The sequence below is a fragment of the Macrobrachium nipponense genome, chromosome 7, assembly GCF_015104395.2.
Source record: "Macrobrachium nipponense isolate FS-2020 chromosome 7, ASM1510439v2, whole genome shotgun sequence".
Classification (NCBI taxonomy): Eukaryota; Metazoa; Arthropoda; class Malacostraca; order Decapoda; family Palaemonidae; genus Macrobrachium; species Macrobrachium nipponense.
Window position 1 is genome coordinate 98,393,303 of NC_061109.1, and position 17,324 is coordinate 98,410,626.

At 39.6% G+C, this 17,324-nt stretch overlaps 1 protein-coding gene across 4 annotated transcripts in view; it reads left to right on the top strand.

Moving 5' to 3' along the window:
* The first annotated feature begins 8,198 nt into the window (after positions 1-8,198).
* The window catches only part of LOC135217787 (parapinopsin-like), a 472,093-nt gene continuing 462,967 nt past the window's right edge, over positions 8,199-17,324 (top strand). For all 4 annotated transcript variants that reach the window (XM_064253816.1, XM_064253817.1, XM_064253818.1 and 1 more), the window contains exon 1: positions 8,199-9,726. In XM_064253816.1, the coding sequence (XP_064109886.1) occupies positions 9,439-9,726 (288 nt within the window). In that variant the 5' untranslated portion in view covers positions 8,199-9,438. The remainder of the gene's footprint in view (positions 9,727-17,324) is intronic.

Here is a 17,324-nt window from a genome sequence, read left to right on the forward strand (position 1 = left end):
TTATTATTATATTATTTTTATTATTATTTGCTGGAAGAAGACCTTCATTAATGAATGTTTTATTGAAAGTAATGGCTATTTCAGCGGCGTTTAATTTTTATAGAAGTTTCTTTATTCTTCTTATTACTAACGTTTCTTCTGTGCTCAAGTTGGCTATTAAAACGCCAAATTAGGGATTCATGCAAAAAACGTGGTATTTGTCATATTGAATATATTATACAAAATGCAGTACAAATTGGATCTTAAGGCTAATCGACAAAAGATACTAAATGACTCATTCTGGATTCTTCTTGCTCAAGGGCGTCTGCTTCTCTCTCTCTCTCTCTCTCTCTCTCTCTCTCTCTCTCTCTCTCTCTCTCTCTCTCTCCTTGCAACGTTTCGTCCTTAAACCTAGAAGGACATCGTTGGGCAGTTGTTTGGAATTGAATATCTTGCGGAAAAGTATAGGGATGGAACTTAAGACTGAACTCAAGAAGCAAAAATAAGCTTTTTATTGTATGAATGATTTCACTAAGAGGTTTCGTCCCATGATGCGCTCTGTAATGTTAAGGCAGTTTCAGTGTTCCCACACATTGTTTGTGGAACTGAAACTTTGACACGTTTTTGCAAGTCTCTCCCCTTTTTTTGGCAGGAAATAAATCCCTTGCTTGCTTCTCAAAGGTATCATTCATCTTTATTAAGTAGTCTGCTCCATGGTCGACAGGATCATGAGAAAAATCCTGAATGCGTTGTATAACGATCAAATCAACAACAGTGACTCTTTGATGTTCGGAACTCTTTAAAGATCAAGTGCCATGGCATATAACCAGCGTGGCCTAATCGTCAGAAAGAAGTGCTTTTATACTAGCATGAGTGATAAAAGCAGTTGTGTGCTATTAGTTAGGAAACATACAAGATCTCCTCGTGAAGAAAACGCTGTCCATTGATTAGCTGGATCTCAACAGGTTAACCTGATATACAGGCAAACTTTTCAGAGTAAGGACTGTGGAAGAAGAAATCCATCTATATCGGAATGACAAGAACTAAGGTGTCTTACCTGTCGTCTCTTGATGGCGAGAGAAAAAGACAATTCATGGACTGACGCGATTCGTTCGTGTGAGAGAAATTCTTGTAGGTGGGGCTGAAAGGATAGTGTGGGGCTGTTATGATCACTTCTACCAACTAGAAGCTTTTTATATCAAAGAGGAGAAGCCATCAGTTAACCACCTACACCTTCCCATGAGCAAGACACCATCCACACACCTGGATTTCCACTTGACAAGTACCCTTTCTTCTCTCTTCTAATTGGTCTGTGCCCTCTCGAAGAAACATTCTGTCCTCTACATCTTCCTTCAATGCAAACACGCCAGCTGTTGGCTTGACTTCATCCTAAATCCTTAAAACTATGATTTGGTCGCCATCCCTCTCATTGCTTCAGTATATCTGTATTTAATACATCTTGGCGGAAGGAAAAGAATTTTTTTGAAACGTTTGGAAGAATAATTAGTAAAAAAAAAACTAGTATGACCTTTCCTTTTTACTTTGCTGTTGAAAAGCAAACTGTCGTAAAGTTACGAAAACACACTCACGGGTTTATATATTATATTATATTATGTTATATATTTTATATTATATACACCCACACATGCATACATGTACGGCATGTGAATGCGTTTTTAGGTTTATGTAATTTTTGTGCAGGTGTATTTTCGGCTATCGTAACTTGACAACCATTGAATTGTAAGCATTCACGGAAATTGGATATTATCCAATATTCAAGATGTTGCTGATGGCTATTTAGCAAACCTAGAATTCTCTTGCTTGGTATTTCATAGGATAGTATTCAAGGGTGTTAGCTTTCTTTGGTCTTCACTGGTGCCATAGTTTTTAGTCCAGAAAGTAGGGTGGGGCTGTATGAAGGTGCCACATAATTATTGTGGAAATTTACTTTCAGGAAATCCAACGAGACATTTTGATAACGTTAATAAAGAGCTGGAAGTATGAGGATGAAGCATAAGGTTTGAACTCAAGCAAAAATAAGCTTTTTATTGTATGAATGATTTCACTGTGAGGTTTTGTCCAATGGTTCGCCCTGTAATTTTAACGCGGTTCACCATGATTTTAGATATATGAGAGTGCTTAGTGCTACCTTCCACCTAAATAAAGCTGTTTTTTTTTTTTTTTTTTTTCACTGCATTTGAAAATTATTTTGTCTAATTCTTCAAGATCTTGGTCTTATTTGTATGTCCCGGCTATTTTTTTTTTTTCATAGGAAAGGTTACTTATCAGTAACAATTTTGGCGAACAACAAAAGATAGCGTGATTTGTCGTTAGCCACAAGCTCTGTATAATGTTTATTGCATCCTCAGAACGAATATGTGTCAGTCTCTTTGTAGGGAATGTGCATCCTCTTTTTGCTGAGATATCACATTAGCTCACAACCCGTTCCCAGCCATCTATCATTCCTTTACTTTACCCGTAGGGGGTTAGCTCCGTCAGTGGACCTCATGCGGTCCACTGTAGGCATTGCTTAAGGTTCTTTGCAGCGTGCCTTCGGCCCCTAGCTGTAACCACTTTCGTTCCTTTTACTGTACCTCCTTTCATATACTCTTTCATCGTGTTACTTTTCACCCTCTCCTAACACTTGATTCATAGTGCAACTGCTTTGAGGTTTTCCTCCTGTTACACCAGTGCTTGGTGTTTGGCGTAACTTAAGATAACAAGACTGACAATTTGATTGTTTTTCCGTGGTATTACAATTGTTGTGGTCACCGACACAGTAAGATAAGGAAAGCCTGTAATACCGCCTCAAATGGCCATTCCCCAATATCTTAGTTTTCCTGAATTGTCAAAGGACCATGCCTGTTTTCATGATTTGGAGGAAAGGTGCCGTTGAAAAGAAGTGAACATCAATTGAAATTATTATACACGCATCATCGTGATGGTGTTATCGAGAACTTGAATCTGCAAGAAAACTACAGAACATTGGTAATAATAATAATAATAATAATAATAATAATAATAATAATAATAATAATAATAATAATAATAATAATAATAATAATAATGGAGTTTGGAATAGAAAAATGCGCCTTAGTCAACATACAAAAAGGCAAAGTAACAAGAACTGAAGGGATAAAGCTACCAGATGGGAGCAACATCAAACACATAGATGAGACAGGATACAAATACCTGGGAATAATGGAAGGAGGAGATATAAAACACCAAGAGATGAAGGACACGATCAGGAAAGAATATATGCAGAGACTCAAGGCGATACTCAAGTCAAAACTCAACGCCGGAAATATGATAAAAGCCATAAACACATGGGCAGTGCCAGTAATCAGATACAGCGCAGGAATAGTCGAATGGACGAAGGCAGAACTCCGCAGCATAGATCAGAAAACCAGGAAACATATGACAATACACAAAGCACTACACCCAAGAGCAAATACGGACAGACTATACATAACACGAAAGGAAGGAGGGAGAGGACTACTAAGTATAGAGGACTGCGTTAACATCGAAAACAGAGCACTGGGGCAATATCTAAAAACCAGTGAAGACGAGTGGCTAAAGAGTGCATGGGAAGAAGGACTAATAAAAGTAGACGAAGACCCAGAAATATACAGAGACAGGAGAAAGACAGAAAGAACAGAGGACTGGCACAACAAACCAATGCACGGACAATACATGAGACAGACTAAAGAACTAGCCAGCGATGACAATTGGCAATGGCTACAGAGGGGAGAGCTAAAGAAGGAAACTGAAGGAATGATAACAGCGGCACAAGATCAGGCCCTAAGAACCAGATATGTTCAAAGTACGATAGACGGAAATAACATCTCTCCCATATGTAGGAAGTGCAATACGAAAAATGAAACCATAAACCACATAGCAAGTGAATGCCCGGCACTTGCACAGAACCAGTACAAAAAGAGGCATAATTCAGTGGCAAAAGCCCTCCACTGGAGCCTGTGCAAGAAACATCAGCTACCTTGCAGTAATAAGTGGTACGAGCACCAACCTGAGGGAGTGATAGAAAACGATCAGGCAAAGATCCTCTGGGACTATGGTATCAGAACGGATAGGGTGATACGTGCAAACAGACCAGACGTGACGTTGATTGACAAAGTCAAGAAGAAAGTATCACTCATTGATGTCGCAATACCATGGGACACCAGAGTTGAAGAGAAAGAGAGGGAAAAAATGGATAAGTATCAAGATCTGAAAATAGAAATAAGAAGGATATGGGATATGCCAGTGGAAATCGTACCCATAATCATAGGAGCACTAGGCACGATCCCAAGATCCCTGAAAAGGAATCTAGAAAAACTAGAGGCTGAAGTAGCTCCAGGACTCATGCAGAAGAGTGTGATCCTAGGAACGGCACACATAGTAAGAAGAGTGATGGACTCCTAAGGAGGCAGGATGCAATCCGGAACCCCACACTATAAATACCACCCAGTCGAATTGGAGGACTGTGATAGAGCAAAAAAAAAAAAAAAATAATAATAATAATTTGGTTTCATCACTTTCTCGTGCTCTTTAAATTTAAAAATAAAAGTCCACAGTAGTATATATGTAGTATATTGCTAAATACAGGTAGCTTTCGCCAACTTGATCAGTTGGCCTCTTCAGGCTGAAGAGGCCAACTCACTTATTTTTCCAGTAATATTAATAATAATAATCTCATGAATCTTTGCCCTACTGTAATCAGAAATAAAAGTTAATCATGGTTTTTCCATTGGCAAAACCAATATTGAAATTACCCATCATGCGAAAGTTAATAACATTGGAATGTCAGATCTGATGAAATGCAATACTGACCAGTCTGTCGACTTGGTAAATACATGATTTAGGCCTTTTACGCATTTTTTGGCCCTTGGCACTTCATCATCTTTAGTTATATTTGCATTGCTTATAATCGGTCACGAATTAGCAAGAGATTTTAAAGTAATAATTTCTCTTATTATAATTTCTCTTCTTAAAGACATGATGTTATTTTGATATGAGATATATCTGGCCTCTTATGCATGGTGAAAAAATACTTTTTTTTAAAGTTGAATATTTGATATTACCGTAGGGGGGTAGTGCCGTCAGTGCACCTCATTCGGTGCACTGTGGATATTACTTAAGGTTCTTTGCAGCGGTGTTACTGTACCTCCGTTCATATTCCCTTTCCTCCATCTTACTTTCCACCCTCTCCAAAAAATTGTCTCATAGCACAACTGCGAGGTTTTCGTCCTGTTGGACCTTTCATTCCCTTTTACTGTCAACTTCCTCTTCGGCGTTGAATGACCTTATAGGTCTCGGCGCTTGGCTTTTGTCCTAAATCCTATATTCTATTTGAATAATTGATATTTGTATGTAGCCCTCCAAAAGTAGGTCAGCAGTAAAAGAAGGCTAATAGAGATTACATGAAATGATAGAAAATTGGGCAAATAAGATTGTCCAACCTCAAGAGGACACCTTGCTTGTGTGACAAGAGGGGAGGAACCCCGCCCCCCACCCCTCGCGCCTCAGTGGCGTGGTTGGTTTGGTGTTTGCTTCTCACCTCGGTGGTCGCGGGTTCGATTCTCGGCCATTCCATTGAGGAGTGAGAGATGTGTATTTCTGGTGATAGAAGTTCACTCTCGACGTGGTTCGGAAGTCACGTAAAGCCGTTGGTCCCGTTGCTGAATAACCACTGGTTCCATGCAACGTAAAAACACCATACAAACAAACAATCGACCTCCCCACCTGGGTTGCGATGACAAGCCTGGTTAAAAAAAAAAGTGTGGATGAGTGGTCGCGCTGACGTTCCAGCCTTTTAAAATGTTTCAGTGCATTCGCAACAGATCTTGGTGGTCTGTTGCAAGAAATAAAGGGTAGCTATGAAGTTCCGAAACTAGTGAAGTGTCATTATTATTATTATTATTTTTTTCGTCTGTCACAGTCATCCTATTCGACTGGGTGGTTTTTTCAAGTGTTGGGTTCCGGGTTGCATCCTGCCTCCTTGGGAGTCAATCACTTTTCTCACTCTGTGCTCCGTTTCTAGTAGCACACTCCTCTGCGTGAGTCCTGGACTAACTTCGGCATCTAGGTTTTCCAAGATCCCAAGATCCCTGAAAAGGAGTTCCTTTTCAGGGATCTTGGGATCGTGCCTTGTATTCCTATGATTATGGGTACAATTCCACTGGCATATCCCTTATCCTTCATATTTCTATTTTCAGGTCTTCTTCTTCTTCTTCTTCTTCTTCTTCTTCTTCTTCTTCTTATTATTATTATTATTATTATTATTATTATTATTATTATTATTATTATTATTATTATTCAGAAGATGAAGGTTAATGTATTACTTACTACTATTTCGGTTCAAGTAGAAATCGCGCATTTCGTGAAGTTCGGATGACGTGACGTTTCCCGTTTTCTATGAAACATTGCAAGAGTAGGTGTGGTATGTTGCTGAAGTTTCTTCCTCGATCTGTTCATAGTTTACCATTTCAATAGCTATCTTAAATAACGCTGTAGAAAGTTAATTCATTTTCATGGAACTTAGACCGCCAAGCCAAGCACTGAGGCGCTCTCGGCCATTCGGCGCCTCCGACTGAAGACAGGAGTTAGAGTCGTTGGTCAGCAAGATAAAGGGATCCAAAAATAAACGAGATGAAACATAAGGTCCTAAAGTTGGAGCTGAGAGAAAACTCCACAGTTACCCCAAGTAATAGTTGAGAGGAGTTGGACAGTAAGATTTGAAGAAGGGCAGTGGAAATGGAGGGCAAGTCCAAAGCTAAAAAGATGTTGCTGCTAAAGTAGATTCACATCAACCGTGCATCTGATGTCTAGTCCCGTCCCTTACATCGCTCTTGATTGGCTGTTGATAAACCAATCACAGGGCTGGAAACTCTCAGTTTCTCGAGAGTTCACATAGGCAGGATGTATGTTCCACCTCTCCTGAGGGATACTTTTCAAAGACGTATCCCTCAGGAGAGGTGAAACATACATCCTGCCTATGTGAACTCTCTCGAAAGACTGAGAGTTTCCAGCCCTGTGATTAGCTTATCAGCAGCCAATCAGGATCGTCGTAAGGGACTGGCTTAGACATCAGATGCATGGTTGATGTGAATCTAATATAGGACGCGCTGAAATGCTGCAAACGCCCTTCAGCAGTGCCTATAGTGCATCACTGGAGGTGCACTAAGGAACTAACCCCTTACTTGGACGTTGTTGTAAGGACTCCTTTATGTTAGATGTACTGCATACTGACGAAACAGCACCTCTAATCATGAAGAAAAGGACATTCATTCTTTAAGGCTTAAACATGAGCGATCGCTCGATAAATGTAAGCACGACTACAAGACGGATCATTTTCTCTGTGAAAGATCTTATACGAGTTTCTGGCTTTCTTGATTTGACTTAATTTAGTCACCACTAGTTATTAAGAAACACAAGTGACATTGCGTAGTAAGGAGTGACCTAGGAAAATAACTAGATCTGAGAAAGGTCCCTCACACGTGTGTGATGTCGTTAGGAACGAGCTCCTTGCCCATTTTCCAGGCGTGATGTTCAATTTTGGCATTTCCTGCTTATACTACGTCGCCTTCCTGTTTCGTGCGTTGCCCCGACGTCATTTCCTCCTCCTCCTCCCCTCTCCCTCCATCCCCACGGCGCCGTATCCTTCCACAGGATCCACACTCCTCTCCTAAATATAAACCTCGGGTGGATCAATGAAGAGCTAAATTTAGATATTTCCAGCCAAGCAACGTTTGAATGTAGCGCCTCCCGAAGCCATTCTCCTGTACTTCCTCTCTGCTTTGATGTGTTCGCGGCTTTACGAGATTGCGAAGTGCGACTTTTATAGATATATGCAATTCGGCGAAAAAAAATTATATGGTCACAAAAACTCACATGAAGAGAGAAGAAGAGAGAGAGAGAGAGAGAGGGAGTGGTGGTGGTGGTGTGGGGGGGAGGGATGGTGACCGTTACAAATATCATCATGTGAAAAGGGAACGTTAATGAAAAGGATAAAAAGGGATGGAAAGAGGAAACAAGGGTAAAAGCAAAAACGGAATCATCCCAAAAGCATTGAAAATACATAGAAGATAAAAGTGTTTCAGGTTCAAGGCTGACGGCAAGGCCGTCTGGGCGAGGGGAGTAAAGCGAGTCACGTGCTCGAGTGGCACATGATTGGTTGGGAGGTATATATGTCGGCGAAGGAGCATGGTCGGGCCAGTATCCCTCCGAGAAGAGGACTGTGTAGGTTGGAGATACTTTGGTCGTCGCTCTGCATTCGGTGACTTTCCCCTCGCTTTCCCCTTTGCCTCGTCAACGGCGCTGGCGAACTTGCAACTTGTGGGAAACTTATGATGCGTTTACAGGTTGTGCTATCGGATCATGATGCGTGGATTTATCTGAAAAGGTTTGGCCGAGGACAATGTCTTTTATCCACCTCCTCGTTTTGGTGAAGAACCTTGTTCCCAGATTTTTCTTACTTAACTTACTAACATTTGACAGAAATTTGGTCTTTAGTTAGTCACATGACTTAGTTTTGTTTTACAATAATGGACAAATGAACTACTCAGGCAGTTTGCTCAAATAGTTGAAAAATAATGACGTCCGTCAAAAAATGTTCTCGATTAATTCTAAATGTGAAAAGGCACCATTAACAATAAAATGAAAATAATTCTGGCAGTAGGTCCGTAGGTGAGAAGGATTAACATTAGTTTGGGAAATTTTCAAAAGAAAAACAGAAAGTTAAAACAGGGTGATCAACGGATAAACGGGAGAGAGATTTATTTTATCGGATTTCTCTACCAGACCTTTTGTCGGTTGCGTTGAAACAATTCTATCATAATGCCTCATTCGTGACGTTGGAGCTGTGATGTCTGTATGAAAGTTAATGGTATGTGATTGGGTAAATCCGTAGAGTATGTTGACAATGCATTTAAGTGGAGTAACCTAGCACATGGTTTCAAGATGGTTCTGCTCTTCTGATTTTGACATGAATATATAGACCATGACTATGATTGCTTAGGTTGGTTGACAAATTGAAAAGAAGTGCTGGACCGAAAACCGTATTCAATTACACGGCTCGGTAAAAATTTTGTAGATCGGAAGATACCTTGTCGATAGCATTTTCAATTGATGGAGGAGGACCTAAAGAAAAATCATGTTCAATAGTAGCAAAATACCTTAGACTTTTTTTTGTATTGAGTATATGAAAAAATTGTACCTCAGCTCTATATGAAAAGAAGTGGAACGACCTTTTATGGAACGGAAAAGAAATAAACGAAAAGGAAGAAAAAACTTGAAGTGAGTGTTATTAAGAACTAGGAAGACAAAATGGCATTCCCCTCGCGCGCATAGAACCGACTGGCGTAGTGATAAAGTCTGAGACAAACTGGCCAGACAGACAATGGAATAGGTTGGGGCAAGAACGACAGTTGATCCGTCCAGAGAGAAGACTCTTCCTTGATCATGCAGACTGCTACGACCCCGTCTTTTCTCACCGAATACCAAAGCTTGGAGCTTACCAACGGCCGAGAAACCTTCAGCGCCGCTGCCCATAGGAATACTTTAGAATTCGTCATGGACGCTGGAGGCCCGGAAGTCGAAGTCAACAGTAGTGCCTCGGCGACGCTGCCCGTAGCTAACAGGCTCTCCGAGGAAGGGTATTACCTCTCGGCGTTCTTCCTCTTCCTCATCGGGCTCTTCGGCATCTTCAACAACCTGGTGGTCTTGATCGTCATGGCCAAAAATAAGCAGGTCAGTGGTCCTCTATGTCTTGTGCTCCGCTTTGGAAAAATCAGTCGAACTCTTGAAAAAGATAACGAGATTTTTTATATATATTTTTGCTTATGACCCAAAAACGATAAATTATGTACTTCTTTAGATACTGCTGTTTTAATTTCAATGAATGATATTTGTTGACAATACGTTGCAAGTATGTGTACATGTATGTATATAAATATAATATGTAAGTACTGCATACATATATATACGCATATATATGTTTGTATGTATGTATGTATATATATATATATATATATATATATACATAAATACATAAAGACATACATACATATATATATATATATATGTATATTATATATATATATATATATATATATATATATATATATATATATATATATATAATTATTGAGCATACATTTACATGTGTACAGAGGCTAGTGCACTGTATACATAATAAATATTTAATTGCGAATTAATATACTTTAACAAATAAATATAAGCATGTGGTACAACGGGATTTATCTCTTTCAGTATACGGAAACTGTACAGATAATTGTCGTTACATCAGACGAGGAAATACGGCCTTTTTAATTTTTTTTTTTGGGGGGGGGGTGATGAAAGCCAATAAAGATAGGAGGGCCAAGCCATAAACTAAAAAAAAGAAAAATCACACAATAATAAAAATGGGACGTACACCAGATTTAAGAGATAGTTTTCTTAGTGATAAGATGAAAAGGATTCAGAGCTGTCTCTGAGCACTGATTTTAATGTGATTGATGCGTCTGACTCGTACGAAGTTATCACATGGGGTTCAGGCCCCGTCCAGGTTGAAGTTGTGCTGTTTTTTCGATACGGGTCTCCCAATGCTCTAAGAAACGTACGTTATGTAGATGAATAGATATATTACATAAGTATATATATATATATATATATTAGTGAGATGTTCTGGAAAGACTTCCACTGGATTAAAACACAAGTACCTGAATATCTATTATTTCGTGCAGTCCGGCACAGGGTGTCATATTTTGTCTTTTTTCCTCAAAGCGTCCGTTGTAAGTCGAGATAGATAAAAATGCGTAAGATACTGTTCTGTTTTTAAACATTCTCGGTCGATCCATATGAGATTTTTGCCATCATGCTTTTCTTCTGCGGAAATCTGCTTTGCGTTAGAAGATATTTTGCGGGTCATGATGATTTTGTAAAGTTAGTATTTCCCATGGAAATATGCTCGGATGAACTACTCTGAAAATTTTTTTCATCCTTCTAAAATAATAATTTTTTGTTTCATTTGTACTCCACTCAACTTCTAATTCTAAAACATCTCGAGGGGAAAACTACTTTTGAAAGAGCCAGACTTAGAGGAGGGGCTCGGTAGCCAACTTTCTAAAACCACTTAAGGATTTATGGTCTAACTTTGGTTATTCTGAGACATTCTTAATGAAACTGTAGGTAGAGTTGCTGAATTCAGAGATCTGTATTGATTCCTGCCGGAAAATATCAAAGAAAAAATAGATATTATTGCGGTATATGGGTAGAATAAAAAATACAAGTCACAGAAAGCTCCAATGGGTAAGCAAAGAGTAAAGTGCTGTTTACCTTATAAGGCCTTGTTGTACGTCCCGTAGTCATTTAATTAAAATATTAGACTTTGCACAGATTATTACTTTCATCCCATTAGAAAAATGTTTTCGTAATATGAATTATAAATATCTTTAGTTTTCGCGCTTATGATAGTACTACTGTGGGCGTAAATAGATACGTTAATTACCAGTGAATTGTTATTACAATTACACAAGAGAAATATTCAAATTCTCAATTAACAGTTCGTTTTGTCATAGAAATGTCCAATTTACCACTAGTCATGTTGCTGAAATACTCTAGAATGTATTTCATTTTGCCGAAATGTATAATTACATATCCACCTCTCGAAATTCCAGTAGAAAGTCCAATAGGAGCGACAATACTGATTCTCACTGTAATCGGGAAAAGGAGAGAGAGAGAGAGAGAGAGAGAGAGAGAGAGAGAGAGAGAGAGAGAGAGAGAGAGAGAGAGAGAGAGAGAGAGAGATGGTTTTTCCGTAAGTCCAAGATCGTGTCAACACTTGACGCAGATCTACCATTTTTCTGAACAGAGAATGTTTTATTTTCCCAATTTTTCCTCCTTCCTGTCTCACCCTTCATACTTCCATCCCCTTTTATTTGCTCTGGAAAGTATTGGACCCTGGAAAGTGGAATTTCAGATCAGTCGAGTTTGAAAGGCTTTCGCATCGTTGTATTTACTCTGCATAATTTTGTTTGGTTTCCCGTATTCGTTTCATTTTCAGAAATAAAGTGATCCATATAGTTACTGCAGCGACTCTATTTAAGCGTGCTGAAAATATCTAACAATATCACCTCTCTGTCCTATTAATCAAAGTCCGTGACTTCCCCTTATTGCGCCTCTTTGATTATGAGATTTGAAACTTTTGCATGTGCGTGAAGCGAGTCATGATGATTAGAAAGAAAGCTAGGTATAACTTTCATAATTGGCCTTTATAATGAAAGTTGGCTTATCAGTGGCTTCAGAAATCGTCACTGCTCTACAGTATAACTTCTGCGTGATATTAGCTCGCAAATTCTTTGTTCGTACCATTGGGGAGCTTGACTTGAATCGTACAACATTTAGTTTTCGTTGTCTGAATATATATATATATATATATATATATATAGTATATATATATATATATGTATATATGTATATATATATATATATATATAACATATATATATATAGATATATATATATATATATATATATATAATATGTATATACACATTCTCTCTCTCTCTCTCTATCTCTCTCTCTCTCTCTCTCTCTCTCTCTCTCTCTCTCTCTCTGTACGTATATACATACATTTCTATGAAGAAAAAATTTTACGGTGTGACGTGGCAGCAACCTAGCCACCTGGGGGGGCAACCAAGTCCTTATGGGTGCCGGTCCCCAGCCGGATAAATAGGGAGGGTTGGTGTCAGGAAGGGCATCCGGCTGTAAAAATCTGTGCCAAAACCAAAAATGGAATGAGCCGAAATATGGAAAGAGGTAATGCTAGGGCGTACTCCTAGTAAACGACGCACAGAGACATCGCCCTAACTCTGTGGTAAGGCGAGGGCTACTGCATCAGGAGCGGGTGCAGCTAAAGAAGCGAGCTCACATTGGGTTCAGAGATGTCAGCTAAATGTTGGGTCCATGATGGGAGAGGTAGAGAATTGGCTGACTTGATGAGAGAAAAGAAAGTAGAGTGTTGTGTGTGCAAGAAACGCGGTGGAAAGGAAATAAAGCTAAAGAGTTGGGAGATGGATATAAGCTATATTATAGTGGAGCAAATAAACAAGGTAGAAATGGAGTTGGCATAGTACTGTCTAGTGAACTAAAGAACTCGGTAATAGAAGCTGCATAGAAAGAATGACCGTATCATCAGATTGAAGATATGTTATGGAGGAGAGATTCTGAATATTATAAGCGCATATGCACCACAAGTTGGTTGCACAGAAGAAGAGAAGGGAAATTTCTGGAGAGACATGGATGGAATAATGCAAGAACTGGAAGAGCATGAGAGGGTGATAGTTGGGGCAGATTTGAATGGCCATGTCGGAAGTGAAAATGAGGGCGGCGATTGGGCGGGTGCATGGGGGCCATGGAATTGGGGAGAGAAACCCAGAAGGAGAGAGTGTAGTGTACTTTGCTGTGTCATTCGACATGGCAATAGTAAACACATTTTTTGAGAAGAAAAGGAAAAAGGGAACACCTATAACATATAGGAGTGGGGGAAGATTCTCCCAGATAGACTATTTCTTGTATATAAAAGGATAAATCTGGTGGAGGAGGCAAGAACTGCAAAGTTATTCCAGGCGACCATGTAGCCCCCCAACACAGGCTGCTATGTATGGATTGAAGTTGAAAAGGGAAAGAAAAACCAAAGCTAAAGGGATAAGGAAAATTAAAATGTGGTACGAATTACAGAAGGAAGGGGATAAGAAGAGAGAGTTTAAGAGGAGGGTTTGGAGGATATTGATATAGGGATTGAAGATGTTCAAGAATGGTGGGCACGAAATGCAGCAGTAATAAGAAGGCATGGAAAGGAGCTGCTAGGAGACATCTGGTATCATATGGGAAGAAAAGGATAGTTGGTGGTGGATGAAGACATTGAGAAAGTAGTAAAAGATAAGAAGGAGGCAAAGAAAAGATGGGAAGAGTTCACAGTCAGTGGAAGACAGAAATAGGTACAGAGAGAAAAACAAGGTGGTGAAAAAGGTGGTAGCCCAAGCTAAAGCAAAGTCGTATGATGATGTGTATAATGAGCTGGGGACAAAGGAAGGATTAAAGAAGATGATGAAGCTATCAAAGGCTAGAAATAAGAGCACCAAAGATATAACACACATCAAACAAATAAAGAATCAAGAGGGTGTAGTGCTTAGAAAGGAGGAAGACATTGTGAAGAGATGGAAAGAATATTTCGAACAGTTGTTAAATGAGAAAATAATAGACTAATAAGAGAGGATGGGCAAGTGAAACATTGGCATGGTAATGAGGTTTTCTAGGCAAGAGGTACTAAATGCACTGAAGAAGATGAAGAATGGGAAGGCAACCGGACCAGACATGATCCCGGTGGAGGCATGGAAAAGCATTAGGAGATGAAGGAGTGGATATACTGTACGATCTTATGATAAAGATCCTTGAACAGGAAAAGATACCAAATGAGTGGCGTGGGAGTATATTGATCCCAATTTTTAAAGGGAAAGGCGATGTCAAGAGTGTGGTAATTATAGGGGCATTAAATTGATGTCCCACACTTGAAGATACTGGAAAGGATGATAGATGCTAGACTGAGAGAAGAAGTACAAATAGGTAAAGAGCAGATGGGATTTATGAAGGGAAGGGGAAACAACAGATGGTATATTTTTGTCTGAGGCAAATAATGGAGAAATTCGGGGAAAAGACAAAGGGACCTACATATGGTATTCATTGACCTTGAAAAGGCTTATGACAGAGTCCCGAGACAAGAGGTATGGAGGAGCCTGAGGGAGAAGATGGTGCCAGAGAAGTATGTGCGATTGATACAAGAGATGTACCGGAATGTATTTACCAGATTGAGGAGCAGTGTTGGGGAGACGGAAGGTTTTGAGGTGAGAGTAGGATTACACCAGGGGTCGGCTCTGAGCCCATTTATCTTTAACATAGTGATGGATGTTATAATAGAGGAAGTAAGGGAGACAGTACCATGGAACATATTGTATGCGGATGATATTGTTTCTGTGTGCAGAGAGCAGGGAAGATCTGGAAGTGAAATTGGAAAGATGGAGACAAGTACTGGAGGACAGAGGAATGAGAATAAGTAGATCCAAGACAGAATATATGTGTACCACCACTGAGGGGGATGATAGAGAAAGTATTCAGCCTTGGTGGAGAGCAAATAAGGAGAGTTGATAAGTTTAAGTATTTGGGATCTTTTGTTAACGCTGGAGGAAGTATGGAAGAAGAAGTAAAACATCGGGTACAGGCAGGGCTCGAAGAACAACTGGAGAGCGGCCTCGGGAGTTCTTTGTGACAAAAGAGTGCCGCTTAGGTTAAAAGGAAAAATTTCACCAAGACGGTGGTAAGAACAGCAATGCTGTATGGTACGGAAACAGCAAGCATGAGAAAAGCAGAGCAGAAGAAGATGGATGTGGCAGAAATGAGAATGCTTAGGTGGGATGTCTGGGGGGGTAACAAGAGTGGATAGGATCAGAAATGACTACATAAGGGGGTCAACTAAGGTGGTGGAAGTATCAAAGAAAGTGCAGGAGGGGAGGCTGAGATGGTATGGACACCTGTTGAGGAGAGATGAGGACCACGCTGGGAGACATACTATGGGAGTGGAGGTGCAAGGAAGAAGAAAGAGAGGGAGACCAAGAAAGAGATGGAAGGACTGTGTGAGAGGAGATTTACATGAGAAGGGAATTGATGAGGCAGAAGTGCAAGATAGAAATAGATGGAAACGGCTCATCCGAAACGGCGACCCCATATAAAATGGGAAAAAGCTGGGAAGAAGAAGAAGAAGAAGAAGACGTGGCAGCACAATGTTTGTCCAAACGAGCTAAGGATTCTGAATGAATACTTGAAAGAGGTGTCAAATTAGAGAATATTTATTATAAAGACTTAACATTGAGTGGAAGCGATTATAAATATTAAGGTTTTGAGTGAAAAGTACCTCTTGTATTAATTCTCTCTAATTTGGAATTGTTGTAATACTGATGTCTAGACCTTTCGAAGCGAGAATTAGTGCTGAGTTTCTGTAGTAGTGGCAACTTTGTATTTTCCTTTAGAAGTCTTATTGCAGTTACCGATGAACTTTTAACCTGTGATCACCAAGTGATAAAGGGAACCTTCTCCTCCCAAGGTGCATAAGTACAAGAACTCATAGTTGGTGTAGATAAGAATGAGGATCAGTAAAAGAAATGAGATCATGGTTGATTTGCCTCTTCCGTTCACTGAAAAGCTGCAAACTACTACTGGTCGGCCATATATAATCAATAGAAAATGCTTTATTTTTTAGAAGCTGATGAGGTTTGTTTCTCGGTCATTGTTCGAAAACACAACTTGGGAAAGTTTGGCTTTCGGGAACGCTCAGCGTGCCATGAAAGGGAAAGGATGGAGGTAATACACAAGGGAAATGCCAGGGTGGATTTGCGAAGATGTTGATAGCAATCGTAAGAATGAACCAAGTTCAAGAAAAGGAGGAAGTTTGGCTGTATCTGTGCGACGGTCAGTATCCTACCTTGGGTGCAAAATGATGGTCTTGGAAAAGTAGGAGTTTCGTGTGTGTGTATATATATATATATATATATATATATATATATATATATATATATATATATGTATGTATGTATATATTATATATATATATATATATATATATATATACATAGTATATACATACATACATACATACATATATATACTTCAACAGTTTTCAGTTACTCTTCTCGGTAATGCAGTTGGTTTTATAAATTGTGACAATAGAAGTAAAATCCTCCTCCACATCTGTTAACAGTTCTACTAACAATTATGCTTCAGAAAGAGAACTTGTAAGACTACTAATAGGTAATCTTATTTTCGGAAGTCTTACTGCGGTACTTTTTGGGCCCCTGGACAATTTTATTTTTTTTGGACACGCAGAAAGTGGCGGTGATGTAAGAGGGAAGGAGAAGTTTCATTCCGTCCAGTAACGCTGGTGGATATCAGATAAGGCAAACGTGTCTGTGTTTCCTTAAAATCAGGCTTTATATTCTACTTATTCGCATCTCATATCATACAGAGAACCCGAATGAGACCCCAGTAAAGATAGAGATATGACGATGATTATTAAAAAATAAAGTGTTCCATTCGTAATGTCCCGAGATGCGACCTCGGGAACTGACCCCCTTCTCTGACAAACGGTTCCTGATTCTTTCTCGCATCCGAAAGCCGCCTCGAGCCCCTACGAACGTAGATCCCTGCAAATGGCGGAGCTGTTCCCTTCTTCATTTACCCCAATTTGTACCCAGATAAGGGGCCGGAGAAGTGAACCACACACCCATTTTCTAGGGATC